General features: G+C 44.3%; 2 protein-coding genes across 7 annotated transcripts in view; one reads left to right on the plus strand and one right to left on the minus strand.

Annotated features, from left to right (window-relative positions):
- LOC144773109 (betaine-homocysteine S-methyltransferase-like) overlaps positions 1–3,683 on the minus strand; it is a 656,112-nt gene extending 652,429 nt beyond the window's left edge. For 2 of the 6 annotated variants that reach the window (XM_078657968.1, XM_078657967.1), the window contains exons 1-2: positions 3,480–3,661; positions 2,375–2,433 (exon numbers count right to left, since the gene is read on the minus strand). In XM_078657968.1, the coding sequence (XP_078514094.1) occupies positions 2,375–2,416 (42 nt within the window). In that variant the 5' untranslated portion in view covers positions 2,417–2,433; positions 3,480–3,661. Of the gene's footprint in view, positions 1–2,125; positions 2,215–2,374; positions 2,434–3,479 lie in introns of those variants that run through there. The other 4 variants (XM_078657962.1, XM_078657966.1, XM_078657965.1 and 1 more) reach the window with 4 other exon arrangements.
- The window catches only part of ERCC5 (ERCC excision repair 5, endonuclease), a 212,442-nt gene that overhangs the window by 121,560 nt on the left and 76,913 nt on the right, over positions 1–13,969 (plus strand). Inside the window, exon 13 of the mRNA XM_078657970.1 lies at positions 4,870–5,014. Coding sequence (XP_078514096.1) covers positions 4,870–5,014 — 145 coding nt within the window. The remainder of the gene's footprint in view (positions 1–4,869; positions 5,015–13,969) is intronic.

Here is a 13,969-nt window from a genome sequence, read left to right on the forward strand (position 1 = left end):
ACTGCATAGGATGAAAAAGGACACAGAAACAGCAAAGTCCTTGAGGGCACTGTAGTTCAGAGGTGGGGCACCCCAAGTAAGAGAATAGAATGTCATGTATAAGAGGGTTGCAGACAGTGACTTCTCATGTATACTTTGCAGCACAGCATCCAGGTGACAGCACCACAGAAAAGTGTCAATACAACGGTTGGAAAAGGCAGCCCTTCAGTGGAAGGGTGCACCGCAGGTGACTGAGGCGAGGGCGGCCCCCTGCATCCAACACCATCAAGGGGCAGAATTGGAGGGAATGGCCCAACGTTCCTCTGACAAATTGATACTCAACATCATCCAACACGGATATTGCATAAAACTCTTAAAACCACTGCCCACCATCAAGTCAAATACAAGACCCCACAGCAAAGGGGATCTAAGACACCTGAGTAAGGAAGAAGCAGATTTGTTACAGAAAAGAGCCATAGACAAAGTTCCAGCAAATGGGACAAGGAGTATACTTGGTCTGCTTTCTGGTACCAAGACCAGACCAGTCATTGCAACCCATGTCGGACCTCAGGGTCCTTAATAGATGCATCAAAACGCGAATATTCCATCCAAATGACACCCCTATGGGAGGTTATCCCACACCTGCGAAAAGAGGATTACAATACAATAGACTTCTAAAATGCATACTTACATGTTCCAGTGAACAATAGGCACAGAAAGTACCTGAGATTCGTTGTGGACAATGTACACTACCAGTTCACAACATTACCTTTCGGGATTTTGCCCACACCCATAGTGTTCAAGAACGCCCAGCCGCAGTGGCAGTGCATCAGAGATGTAAAGGAACCCATGTCTACCTCTACCTGAACGACTAGCTGGTAAAAGCAAAGTAGTCCCAACAATGCAAAGACAGCACAAAAAAGTTATAGAAACACTATACAATTAAGGTTTTTTCATCTACAGAAAAATCCTCCTCTATACCAGAAAGAGAAAAGACCTTCCTAGGAGGCAGACTAAACTGATGAAAAAGAAATGCCTTCCCTGTTGCAAAACGAATCCAAGCAATAATAGAACAAATGTACCTCTTCCATAAGGGGCAAGCTAACAGCGAAGACAGTGGGGAGGCTAGTGGGCATGATGGCATAATGTATACCACTTACACCAAACACCACACTTCACATGAGACCCATGAGACAAGTGATTGATTGATTGATTGATCTAGGAGTGGCTACAGAGACACTGGTCACAGGTAACCGGGATTTGGTAGGATCTAGTTGTTGCAAAAGACAAGGTGCTCGAAGGAGATGCAATGGTAAAATGTTTGAAACATCACTGTAGGCAGAATCTTCAAACAACCATAATGACAGACTCATCCGACACAGGGTGGGAAGCACAAATGAACAAGCTGAACATCAGTGGCCTCTGCAGCCCAGAGGACGTGTTAAAGCATTTAAATGTCTTAGAACTCAAGAATAACTTCTTAGCCCTCAATGCGTTCCAGTCACAACTCAAAGAAAGGTAGTACAGATCCAAACGGACAGCACTACAACCATGTTTTACTTTAACAAATAGGGAAGGACAAAATCCAATGCTCTATCCACCCTAGCACAGGACATGTGTGGAACCCAAGTCCAGTGCTTACACAGCATCTGAAGCCATCCTTTGAACTCATGCACAGACCAGATCTACAGAAACTCTGCCTTTCTGGTGGCCTTTACATGTATGCTCAGAAAACCAACTCCAGGCACTTGCAATACAGGAACCATACCTTCAAATTCACCGGGACAGGGTAACAATGAGAACTAACCCTAATTTCCTACATAAAAGTGGTTTCATGGTTCCACTTCGCTCAGAAAATACAGCTACCAGCCTTCTTCCATCAACCAAACTCACTTGCAGGATACGTCTTCCACTCCCTGGTCTTCAGAAGTGTGGTAAAGCACTACGCACACGAAACCAAAGCAATCGGGAATACCAATCTATTGTTTGCCTCCCTTGCACCAACAATGAAAGAGACACCAGTTTCAAAAGGGACTTTTTAAAGTGTATAGTCCAAACAGTGCAAAGATGCCATGTAGCAGCAGTAGTGAGATTGTAGGAAAGATCAAGAGCATGGTCCACGAGGAAAAACTGGGGAAATTCTCACCTTCATAGCCAATGCCTCAATAAACATCTGCATGGCAGCCACATGGTCCTCCACACACACATTCTACTATGTGTGCATCCTAGCTAGCAAAGAGACACAGGTAGAACAAAAAGTACTTAAATACCTGTTTGTAAATACAAACTCGTTCTCCACCCAGCCTCCCTCAGGACACAAGAACATTGTTACATAATCTATGCACAGCATCTGAATCAAGAAAGATTCATATTGCAAAAAGAAATGGTTACTTACCTGTAGGAGTAGCTTCGCAGATTGAAGAATTCCTGTATTCATTTGCAACCCTCCTTCCTCTGCCAGAAAAAGAGTAAAAAAAATTCAAAAGGGAAGAAATATAAATCAAACATGAAGAAAGCCACTTAATTGAGAGATAAAAAGAATCTGAAGATGGCGACCAAGCACTGAGACTTTCGGGGTGTATATCTGGCGTCACTGAAGAAGGGACATTATGTCAACTGGTCGACGACATTGTCTGATTTTTTTTTTAAGAAAGAGAGAAGAAACAGACAATTCCAGAGCCAGCCACAAGATACAAAATAATGCACAGCATGTGAATCCAGAAAATCTTCAAACTTAAAAACTACTCTGCCTGGTAAGTACATTTTGTTTGTAATGAAGCTCTAAATTATGGCTTTTTGGGGGTATGAGTTAAAGCAAACATTTGTAGTGCACAGCAACCTCCAAACATATCTCCACACTTTGATTCAGGTCTCGATCAGATGAAAATCATAGCTAATGCAGGGAAGAGATGAGTGTTAGCCCTTACATTTTCTGAAGAACAAATTATGTTTGGTGCTAGCTTGATGAGGTGGCATTGTGTTACAGAATCTGGAGTTGAGGTTGAAGAGATACCTGCAACCCTGCCTGTCTTATGATGGGGGTTGGATCTTCAATAGATGACTTTGTGAGGAACAAATGTATGTAGGGACCATCTTTCGGTGCTTGTTTTGAAAGCATGCATTGTTAACTGAATACCTTGGTCTTAATGTTATCTTGACAGTTGTGACTAGAGTGGTAATAAGATTATGATCAGAGGAAAACATTTAAGATGAATTCCCCCCATCCGACATGGGCCTGTTAAATGGTTCATGCTCTGTCAATATTTCACCCGCTTCCAACAAAGATGACATTGATAAAGCTATTTAGTTACCCACATTTGAAGTTGGGAATGCTTCAGAGGCAGGGAATAACCTTGTTAAGGACTTAAACACATTTCTTCAAATTATAACTCAATTTATTGAGCCATATCTTCATTGGGCAGTTAAGGAGATTAGGGGAGAGTGCATAGTACAAGTCATTTTTCAAGGTAGCAGCAAAAAAGCTGCTAGCTTTTTCTTACCTCATCACTAACTGCAGCATGGTTCCTAGAGTAGGTTCCTTGTGGCAGAACTAAGTAGTGCTTGACCTAGTTGTGTTCACCTACACTTGGAAAAGCTCTCAATGAGCAAGATGGCTTATATTGGTGCCACTTGTTGAGTTGATAAGTAACCCTGCTCACCGATTTTTAAGACCGTCAAAGAAATCCAGATGGTCAATGCAAAAAGACAGCAAAATAAATAACTTTTTAAAAACTTGAGCCCTAAAGCTTAGATGTGGCACATGAGTTGGAAAGCATGTGGTGTGAATTTTAGGACTTCCTTACTTGCTCTTACACCGGGAAATGTATGGGAGCTATCTACCTGGTGACCAGAGGCAGGGGACGAGTGTTCAGGGCGCAAACAAGGGCTTGACCTATGCTGGGTTAGTGGGTTTCGCCTCATAAATATTTGCTACTATAATGATAAAGAGGTAGGAACAAAGTCTTAGGAAAGACCCATCGAGAAATCTTCAAAGACATGGTACAGGAAGAATGCAGGATATTATTGCAATGCCCTTTGAGCGGAAATTATATTTCCAGTTGAGGGTTGGCACAGTGCCTTTAAAAGCATTTACTAGCTAATGGTCCACATTCTGTGATGATTTGTGTCCGGTGTGCCAGAACAGTAGCAAAACATTGGCCCACGTACTGTTTGAATGTAATGGTTATAAAGTCCCGCGGCGCATCTGGCTGTCTCCAATATGCAAGCTTTTGGGAACAAGAAGGGCACAAGAGGCAGAAAGAATTCTCAGAAGAGACACAACCGAAGTGATAGTTGTAGCCATGGCAAAATTCCTAGGGTGGGTGTGGGCAATTAGAGCTAGGTCCCTCAAAGAGATAACAGCCCACAAAACATATATGCTTCGCTGTGATGTACGTTTGTGTAATCAATTGCTTTTTAAATAAGATAGTTTGTACAAAAAGTAATTATATAAAGTGTTTTAGCTAATTAGCTTTTGATATAATTTTTTTAAACTGTATATATTGTTTTTATGATATCTATATACATCCATTCTAGAGCGTGTGCATTGACTGTGCAATGACGTTTCATGAATTACTTGTAGAAGTCATGTGTATTTGTTTTATATGTAATGTTTTGTGCTTTAATGACCTAATAAGTTGAATACAGCTTTTTGGATGGTGATTGCAGGCACGGAGCAATCAAATTATAATCCTGAATTGTTGGGGGGTCCTATTGAATATTGGATGCTGGTATGTTGGGGTATGTGAGGATGCTATGCTGCTGTGTAAAGCCCCTGGAGCTATGTGATGGTCTGTTATGAGGCAGGTGGTGTTTTTTTGTTGGCATCTATGTGAGGGTCTCTTAGGTAAATAATTCTCTCTCTCTCTCTCTCCTCCCTCTCTCTCTCAGGGCTGGACAGAAACAAGTTAATTAACCTGGCCTATTTGTTGGGCAGTGACTACACCGATGGGATACCAACTGTAGGCTGTGTCACTGCAATGGAAATTCTGAATGAATTCCCTGGTCACGGATTGCAGCCTCTAATTCGATTCAGGTAATCCTTTTGTAATTTTGTTTACTGACGTATTGTTGCTATTTAAAATAATACAACTCTTTAAATGTGATTAAAAAAATGTTCCAAACCATAAACTCATTTAATTTTAAGGCAACTAGGCAGCATCATTTACAAATACCTTTATTACTTTCATCAAAGTAGCACTAAAGAATTATTTTGACATCATTGCAACATAGTATTTCGAACAATACCATCCCATAATCTTCCATTTTATTGCTGCTTACGGCACTGAACAATCACATAAGTCTCAGCTCTCCTATATGTGTACCCTCTCTTCTCCAGTATTGGGATGTCTTTCATAGATTCACATGCCTGAATCATCCCCCGTCGTCAGAGTGGGAGTCCCACGGTACATAAAAAAGCAATAATATGCAAATAATTACCAAATAACCTTAGAAATAAACAACCAGGAAGTAAAGTAGCCCTAAGCTACAAGAGTAAAAACTTCCACACTCATGACTATCATAGTCATTTTGTATAGTCCAAACTGCAGCCAATCAGGTGACAGCACCCACTAGAATGTCCTCCCCAGAGGCTCAGGCTCTCAGTACTTCACTCTTTTGGCTGGGTTTCACCTGCCTTTAGAATGTCATCTTCTAAAAAATCTCTCTTCAGGCCTTGTGAATCTTGTGGGAAGCTCCGGCTCTTTTCAAAAGATCCCCACAAGAAGTGCATCTACTGCCGGTACCTGGATCATGAGGTGAGAGATTGTAAGATCTGCAAGACCTTCCCTCAGAAGACCTTCAGAGACAGGGAAGGTCGCCTTCTTCTGTGGCTGCAGAAGATCAAGGATCAGGACAACCCCTTATCTTAGGTAGGAAGTGTGGCCTCGGGGGTCATCTGTATCCTCTAGGAAGAGGATGGCTGAGGAAGATGTATCTTCTCCTGGGGCTAAGGTGTCGAGAAAAGCAAAATCCACTAAGGGTGCTAGCTTGCCTTCATCTTATTCCTCAAAAAAGGCTTCTCCACCTTCACAATCTAGACTTGTTACGCCCCCGAGAAAAGTCTGGAAAGTCTCTGGCATCAAAAAGACTTCCTGAAAACGTTTTACCTCAGAAAGTAGCTCCGTCCTCGATGGCATTGACGACGACTACTTTGTCGACTATAATCATCGCCGACGCTACTTCGACGTCGACAGTCATAATGTCGGCGGCCTCTTCTCCGTCGACGCTGGTCTCTGTGACAGTTCGACCCATCTCGTCGTCGAAAGTGATGCCATCTATCATCGACGCTTCAATGCGGCGACGAAGGGTAAGAAGATCACGTCGATGGGCTCATCGTCGACGAAGACCACCTCGGTGAAGGCTGCCTCATCGACGAAGGCCACTCCGTCGATGGATTCCTCATCGACGATCAGCTTTCCGTCGACGACCTCACTGTCGACGAAGACTACCTCATAGTCGACGGCTACATCGTCGACGAAGAGTGCCTCGTCGTCAAAAGCATCGTCGATGAAGATTGCCTCGTCGTCAAAAACATCATAGACGACGATTGTCCCATCGACAAAGTTGACTATCTCGTCGGCGGTCACTATCCTCACGCCATCTTCATCGGCGGCACCGTCGACGGAACAACCGTCGACGCCTCTTCTTTCGTCTTGTAAGGAATTACAAGTTTGGTCTGCCACACCGTCTACGATCTCCTTTGCCCAGCTGTGTACGGAAGCGTCTTTGTTGCAAAGACGGGATTCTTCACTAGCGGCTCTCTCCCCGCTGAAGCTACCTGACCAGTTACTGGACTCTGAGGATGACGCGGAGCAGTCAGATGTGGATGACCGGTTCCGCACTTCTAGGAGTCCATCTGAGCTGTTCATCAAATATCAGGATGAAGATCAGGAAGAGGAGTAGTTCCTTGAACATCAGGCGCCTGCTACGGTGCCTACAGCACAGATGCCATTAGCCCTTCTCAACAACTTGTAATATATGTTGGACGACTACTATCGCCGGTTTCCTCCATCTGAATCAGCTGAGTCGCTTCCTTCGACGCCCATGCCTCAAGTATCTGTCTCTGCATACAAATCCCCAAGACAACCTTCTTCAGCACCAGTATCCGCAGTAAGATCTGCAGGTCCACCTTCTCCGGCACACTCTCTCCATTCCAGGGAGGCTATCAACACTGATGAGGACAGGGAAAAAGGAGAAGTTGATGACAAATCTGACTTATCGGAGTGGGATGACTATCAAATACAAACTCCATCACCATCTGCTCCACCTGCTGCTGAGTCTCCGCCTGTAGATATTGGTGGTTTCCATCTCATAATGGAACGAGCTACAAAGAGGTTTCTAATTCCTATGGAAACGAAAAAGGACGACTGTTTCCTTTACGATTTTAAAGATCAGCCGCAAAAACAAGTGAGAACGATTCCCATCATAGACTTCATCTGGAAAGAGGGGCTGGAGATCATGTCAACGCCCAATTCTCCTTCCGCAGTCTTGTCTCGCTTGGACAAAAAGTATAAGGCGCCTAATACCTCACCTGCATGCCTTATAGGACACTCTAAAACTGATTCAGTCATCACCCAATCGGCTCAGAGACGGGCCAGGAACCCCTCTTCACCGGTAACTGCGCCACCAGACAGGGATGGCAGACGTCTGCATTCCATTGGCAAGAAGGTCTCCACTATGGCGGCAACTACGGTTCTTGCTGCAAACTCCTTTGCAATATTAGGGAGATACGACAGGCAGATGTGGTCGGACATCTCACCATATATTGAACTGTTACCAGAGCCTGAAAGACCCGAAGCTCGGATGATCTTGCACGAAGGGGAGTGCACTTCTGCGGAAATGATTGACGCAGCAGTAGATGTGGCATCTACAGGTTTCAGGCAGTTAGCGGGAGCAGCTGTACTAAGAAGGCAGGGTTGGCTGAAGTCAACATCCTTTCGCCAAGAGGTCAAAGTTAAAATCATCGACATGCCGTATGATGAGGAATTTCTTTTTGGCCAGCATGTCGACGAGGCCCTGCAGTCAATAAAGAAGGACACAGAAACGGCAAGATCTCTGGGTAGCCTTCAGTTTCAGAAGTCGTCCTTTCGTGGTGCCAAAGGACGTGGGTCCTTCTCCAATAGAGGAGGCTACAATCAACAAAGATCGCACCAAGCTTCTCAAAGTAACCAGAGATATCAACCATACAAACAACAAACGTATGGACAGCGAGGTAACCACTTCTCGCAATCAAAGAGGAGGTCCTCCTAACGTGGGAGGGATTCCTCCACGAAACAATGAGATATGCCACCTGCCACCATCTCTGCCCGTTCCCCAATCAAAGGTTGGAGGAAAAATATCCCCTTTCTACTCGAACTGGTCCAAGATTACTACAGACAAGTGGGTCCTAGATATAGTGGCCAGAGGCCACACTTTGGAATTCATCAAAACCCCTCCAAATTCTCCTCCCAAAAGCCCACCGCCTGCTCATCTCAAGTAGCTGTTCTCCCAGATAAATGTAATGATTCGGAAAGGAGCGATCGAAAAAGTTCCTCAATTGCAAAAAGGAACGGGATTCTACTCAAGATTATTCCTCATTCGCAAGAAGATAGGGGAATGGCGCCCCATCCTTGACCTGGGCGCCCTCAACAAATACCTGAAAAAATTGTCCTTCCGGATGTTAACGCTTCAAGAAATCCTCCAGCTTCTTTCGGTAGGGGATCACATGGCCACCCTCGACCTTCAAGATGCTTATTTTCATGTGCCGATTCTCCCCAGGCACAGAAAGTTCTTACGGTTCAGAGTGGCTGGCAGGGATTTTCAGTTCTAAGTACTTCCCTTTGGAGTACGGTCAGCACCCTGTTTGTTCACAAAGATGCTAGCTCCGCTGGCCGCACACCTTCACCTGGAAGGCGTTCAAATCTTCCCTTACCAAAAAATCGCTCTGCATTCCTCCAATTATAAAAGTGCACAGAAAAGGATCCTTGTTTGTATTATTATCATATTTGAATTCCATTGGGGTACAGAGTCACCAAGGAATAAATATGTTTTTATACCTAAACCTATTTAGGTATTCCCTCAGGGGAGCTGGCTAATTCACTTCATATCTCACTATGATACCTCCAAAAAGCAACACATTCTTCGATGTGTGCTTGAAACAGGCATGCCAAAAATAGTGCAGAATATGCAGTATTATAACCAAAGTAGCACTTAAGGTACTCTTGTACTGTGTGCCATTCAAATCAATTCGAAACAGAGAAAATTCTCCTCATTACCTGCCTACATAAATTGCAATTTATATATTACAAATTCCAAATACAAATATTGGCCAATCATACAAATCCAAAGCCACAGTAAGCGTTACTAAACTACCTTACCAATCCCAGGCATCAAAACCAACAGCAAGTGTTGCATCAAAACAACCCTTACCAATCACTTCGTGTCCAAATTCTAACTGCCAAGTTCTGAATGACCTAATGGTCGTTTTTTTTTTTTTTAGAATACTCATGCCAAAAAGGTTCTCAGTCAGGAGCGGTAAACATGTGGATGATCAAAATCAGGAAGATCAGAGAATCCCCAGAATCTCCGTGCACAGAGTACCTCCTTAGTAGAGTCCTGTCCTGTGTTCCTCAGTAGATTCCTGTCTCCTGTCAAGATCACTCCCTTAGATAGCCACTTCTCTGATGAGGTCCACGTGGGAGCGCCATTTGAAGAAAATAGAAACCTTCTCAGGGGTCTCACTGATACTTGGTCCTTTTAAACCAACAAAGAAAAAATTGGCACAGAAGCTGAAATATAAAAGTAACCTCTTTAATAACCTCAAATGAGGGAGACTACGTCACACAGAAGTCTTAGCAACTGAATGAGGCAGTCTAAGGAGTACAGAAAACTGGGGCCTTATATATGCTTAGGGTTACATAGTCCGCATAAGACCTAGGGGCAGTCCTGGCTCTTGTAAGCATGCAAAATGCGTAATATGGGCATGCAAGATCTGCTTGCTCAACAAAGTGGGAGGAGAGTTACTTCTCCATATAGCAGCAAAAATAGCCTGACAGTTGTATACTAGGAGCAGGTGCATTCTAATAGCTAGGCCCTTCTGAGGATGTGCAAGGCTCTAAAGAGGGAAACAGCACATCACGAGCACATGGCTAACTAAAATGGCTGCCAAAATACAAAATGGCTTTCAGCTCATGCAAACCAATCCCTGCAATCTTTAACAGACTGCCTTATCAAGGCGAATTCCTTATCCGAGACAAAAGCACACGTCCAAAGATGTCTGTCGCTGTTCCAATCTCTCGGTCTTTCCATCAACTTCGAAAAATCTCATCTTCTTCCGTCACATAGAAAGACCTTCTTGGGAGCCACACTGGACACCCAACTCACGCAGGCTTTCATCTCGAGAGAGAGAGGCAGCACAAGATCCGAAAACTAGCTCACCTGTTGCAAGAAAAAGAGTGTGTTTCAGTTTGACTATTCAAATCTTTCCTGGGGATGGTTTCATCCTGCATCCCGTTGATACCAAATTCCGTCTCAGAATGAGGCCTTTGCAAGAAGAACGCACCCTCCAATGGTTGCAGGTGTCCGGTTCGTTCGACGACATAATTCTCATAACGCCTCGAATGAAAAAATCACTGCTGTGGTGGACTCGGATAGAGAACTTACGAAAGGGATGTACATTCCTATTGCAAGTCCCAAGTTTCGCATTCATGAGAGACGCTTCCCTCGAAGGATGGGGCGCACACTTTTAGCGAATGACAGTCAACGGCAAGTGGAATGTGCAACAAAGGACATGGCACATCAACCTTCTGGAGCTGCGAGCCATTTTCTTGGCCTTAAGATTCGGACGGACAACACGACAAGTATGCACTACCTAAACAAACAGGGCGGTACAAGGTCGGCCCTTCTCTCTCAGCAAACCCAGGAGATCTGGGACTGGGCACTACGTCACGGGATCACTCTATCAGCGGTTCATGTTCCAGGAATTTCCAATGTCCTAGCGGATTCTCTCAGCAGATCTCAGATGTCCAACCACGAGTGGGAATTGCATCAACCAGCATTGGATCGAGTTTTCCGGGAATGGGGCAGTTCCGAGCTGGACCTGTTTGCAACCAACCAGAACCGCAAATGCCTATACTTCGCAAGCTGGCTTCCCCACAGGGACTTGTGCGGGAATGCACTTTCCATGAACTGGTCACAAATATATGCCTATGCCTTTCCTCCAATTCCACTAATACCCAAGGTTATCTCCAAGATGAAGAAGCAGCCTTGTCGCCTCATTCTCATTGCCCCCAGATGGCCTCGCCAATACTCGTTCACCGAGCTTCTGCTCCTATCGGAGTGCGATCCCATTCAGTTTCCACCAATACCGAACCTTCTGTCCATTCACAAGGGTCAGATCTGTCACCCGGACCCAGCATTCTTGAAATTAGCAGCATGGCTCCTAAACATCTTGAATTTGCGCACTTGGATATACCCGCAGAGTGTAAAGAAGTTTTAGCCAATGCTCGAGCAGCTGCCACAATCAAGACATATAAGCTCAAATGGAAACGGTTCTGCACTTGGTGTCAATCGGTCAATTTACATCCCATTCAGGCCAAGCCAGAACAGATTTTACAGTTCTTTCTTCAATTGGCAAAGTCTGGATTTTCTCATTCCACATTAAAAGTGTTTTTGGCAGCTATCTCCAGATTCCGTCAAGATGGTTCTAACTCTCCATACTCTACTAGAGTTATTCAACAATTTTTTAAAGGGCTGTTTCGTATGTTTCCCCCTATTCGGCGTCCACTTCCATCTTGGCATTTGAATGTGGTGCTCGCTCAACTCATGCGACACCCCTTTGAACCCATTCACAAAGTGGAACTTAAGTTCCTTTCTTGGAAGGTATCTCTGCTGCTGGCGCTGACATCAGCAAGAAGGGTCAGCGGCATTGAAGCATTCACGACTAAGTCACCTTTTCTGCAATTCACATCTAATTCAGTGGTGCTTCGTACCAATCCCAGCTTCATGCCTAAGGTTCCTTCAGATTTTCACCTTAATGAACCGGTAATTCTGAAAACATTTTTTCCAAATCCTCAGACAACAGCAGAGAAAGCTTTGCATTCCCTGGACATCAGGAGATGTCTCAAGTTCTATCTGCAACGAACTGCTTCAATTCGGAAATCGGATCAACTTTTCGTAGCGTATGGGAGGCTATGTCAGGGTTACTCTGTATCCAAACAGACCATAGCTCGTTGGAGGTCCTCGACAATTAGTCTGTGTCATCAACAGACGGGAAGGCCCCTACGCACCAGCCCAAGAGCACATTCTACGAGAGCGATCTAATCATCCACCGCTCTCTTTGCTGGGGTTCCTCTCCATCAAATCTGCAGAGCGGCAATCTGGTCAAGCAGACACACTTTTACCAAACATTACTGTTTGGACACTGCAAGTGATGCAGATACGTCAGTGGAACGAGCAGTTCTACTCAATCTTTTTCAATAAGATGAGCCTCTGTTCTCCCTCCTCCACTATGCTATTTTTAGACGCTTATTCATATATTGTTTTTATATCCTACCCAGTATGCATATGTAAACACTACTGTATTTGTATACGTTTAAGAATTGGTTCATGATGCATTGATATACATATGTACATTGATACTGTGATGCAACGAGCGTCTAACGAGCATGATGGTTTGTACTGTTATCTACTCTGATTCAGGCATGTTAATCTATGAAAGACACACCAATACTGGAGAAGAACAATTGTTACTTACCTGTAATCTGTGGTTCTCCAGTATTGGTGTCTTTCATAGATTCACATGCACCCACCCAACCCCCCTCAGAAGCTCCTTTGGCTATGATGTTGGCTCCACTCCTGTGCGAGAAAATCTGAGAGCCTGAGCCTCTGGGGAGAACATTCTAGTGGGTGCTGTCGCCTGATTGGCTGCAGTTTGGACTATACAAAATGACTATGATAGTCATGAGTGTGGAAGTTTTTACTCTTGTAGCTTAGGGCTACTTTACTTCCTGGTTGTTTATTTCTAAGGTTTTTTGGTAATTATTTGCATATTCTTGCTTTTTTATGTACCGTGGGACTCCCACGTTGTATGGAGGCAGGACACTACCTATTTAAGTGTAAATGGAACTGGGCCCAGCTTCGCCGTCCCATCTTGCCAGTGATGGCCCATCCAGAGAGGCCAACGCTTTCTATTGTGTGTGGCTGTCTAGGAGGTACACAAAGCCCAACTGTTGGCAACACCCAGTCATGTGACCCAGAGAAAGGCTGCAGGCACTGAATGGCTAAGCCAGGAAAATTCCAAATTTCTAAAACTGCCATTTTCAAAATTCTAATTCATCATGAGAGGATATTTTTCATTACAATTCCAAAGACTCCAAGCATGAACTGATTACCTACTCTCATTTGGAGGTTATCACTTATTAGATGTAATAAGATAACTACAATGTCCAGTCCAGCATAACATTGGGGTGGGTTCTCCAGGGAGGGGTTCAGAGGGGGAGCAGTGGGTGGGGTGAAAGTGGGAAAAATCCCCCAAATGTCCTCTTTCGCCTTAGGCTGTTTTTTTTCTTCAGCTGTTTTAGCTATGTCAGTTCCAATGTTTCAGTCCGGTGGTGGCGACCTCCCTTCTTTATACGTTGTATGTGCCTCAAGGGTAAACCCTGTGAGAATGGTTCAGTTCCTGTCCAGGAGTGTCAAACTCAGAAGGGCTAAAATCTTACAATACATCAGTGACTCCCTCGCGCAGGTTATAATTCTGCAGGAGACTCGCCTCTCGAAAGATGAGTCAACTGAAATATTTAAGAAGCTAAAGTGGGTGGAACATATGATCTGTTTTGACCAGAGTGCCAATACTAGAGGAATTGCTGTGTTAATTAAAAAACAAGCAAGGCATGTGTGTTGGATTTTTCGTTTGATCTTGGCTATAGGTGGGTTATCCTGAAGGTAATTATTTTGGGCTTTATTTTCACACTGGTAGGCTACTATGGCCCAAACCATGGCGATCCTACCCCCC

Source organism: Lissotriton helveticus, chromosome 8 (genome assembly GCF_964261635.1).
Source record: "Lissotriton helveticus chromosome 8, aLisHel1.1, whole genome shotgun sequence".
NCBI lineage: Eukaryota > Metazoa > Chordata > Amphibia > Caudata > Salamandridae > Lissotriton > Lissotriton helveticus.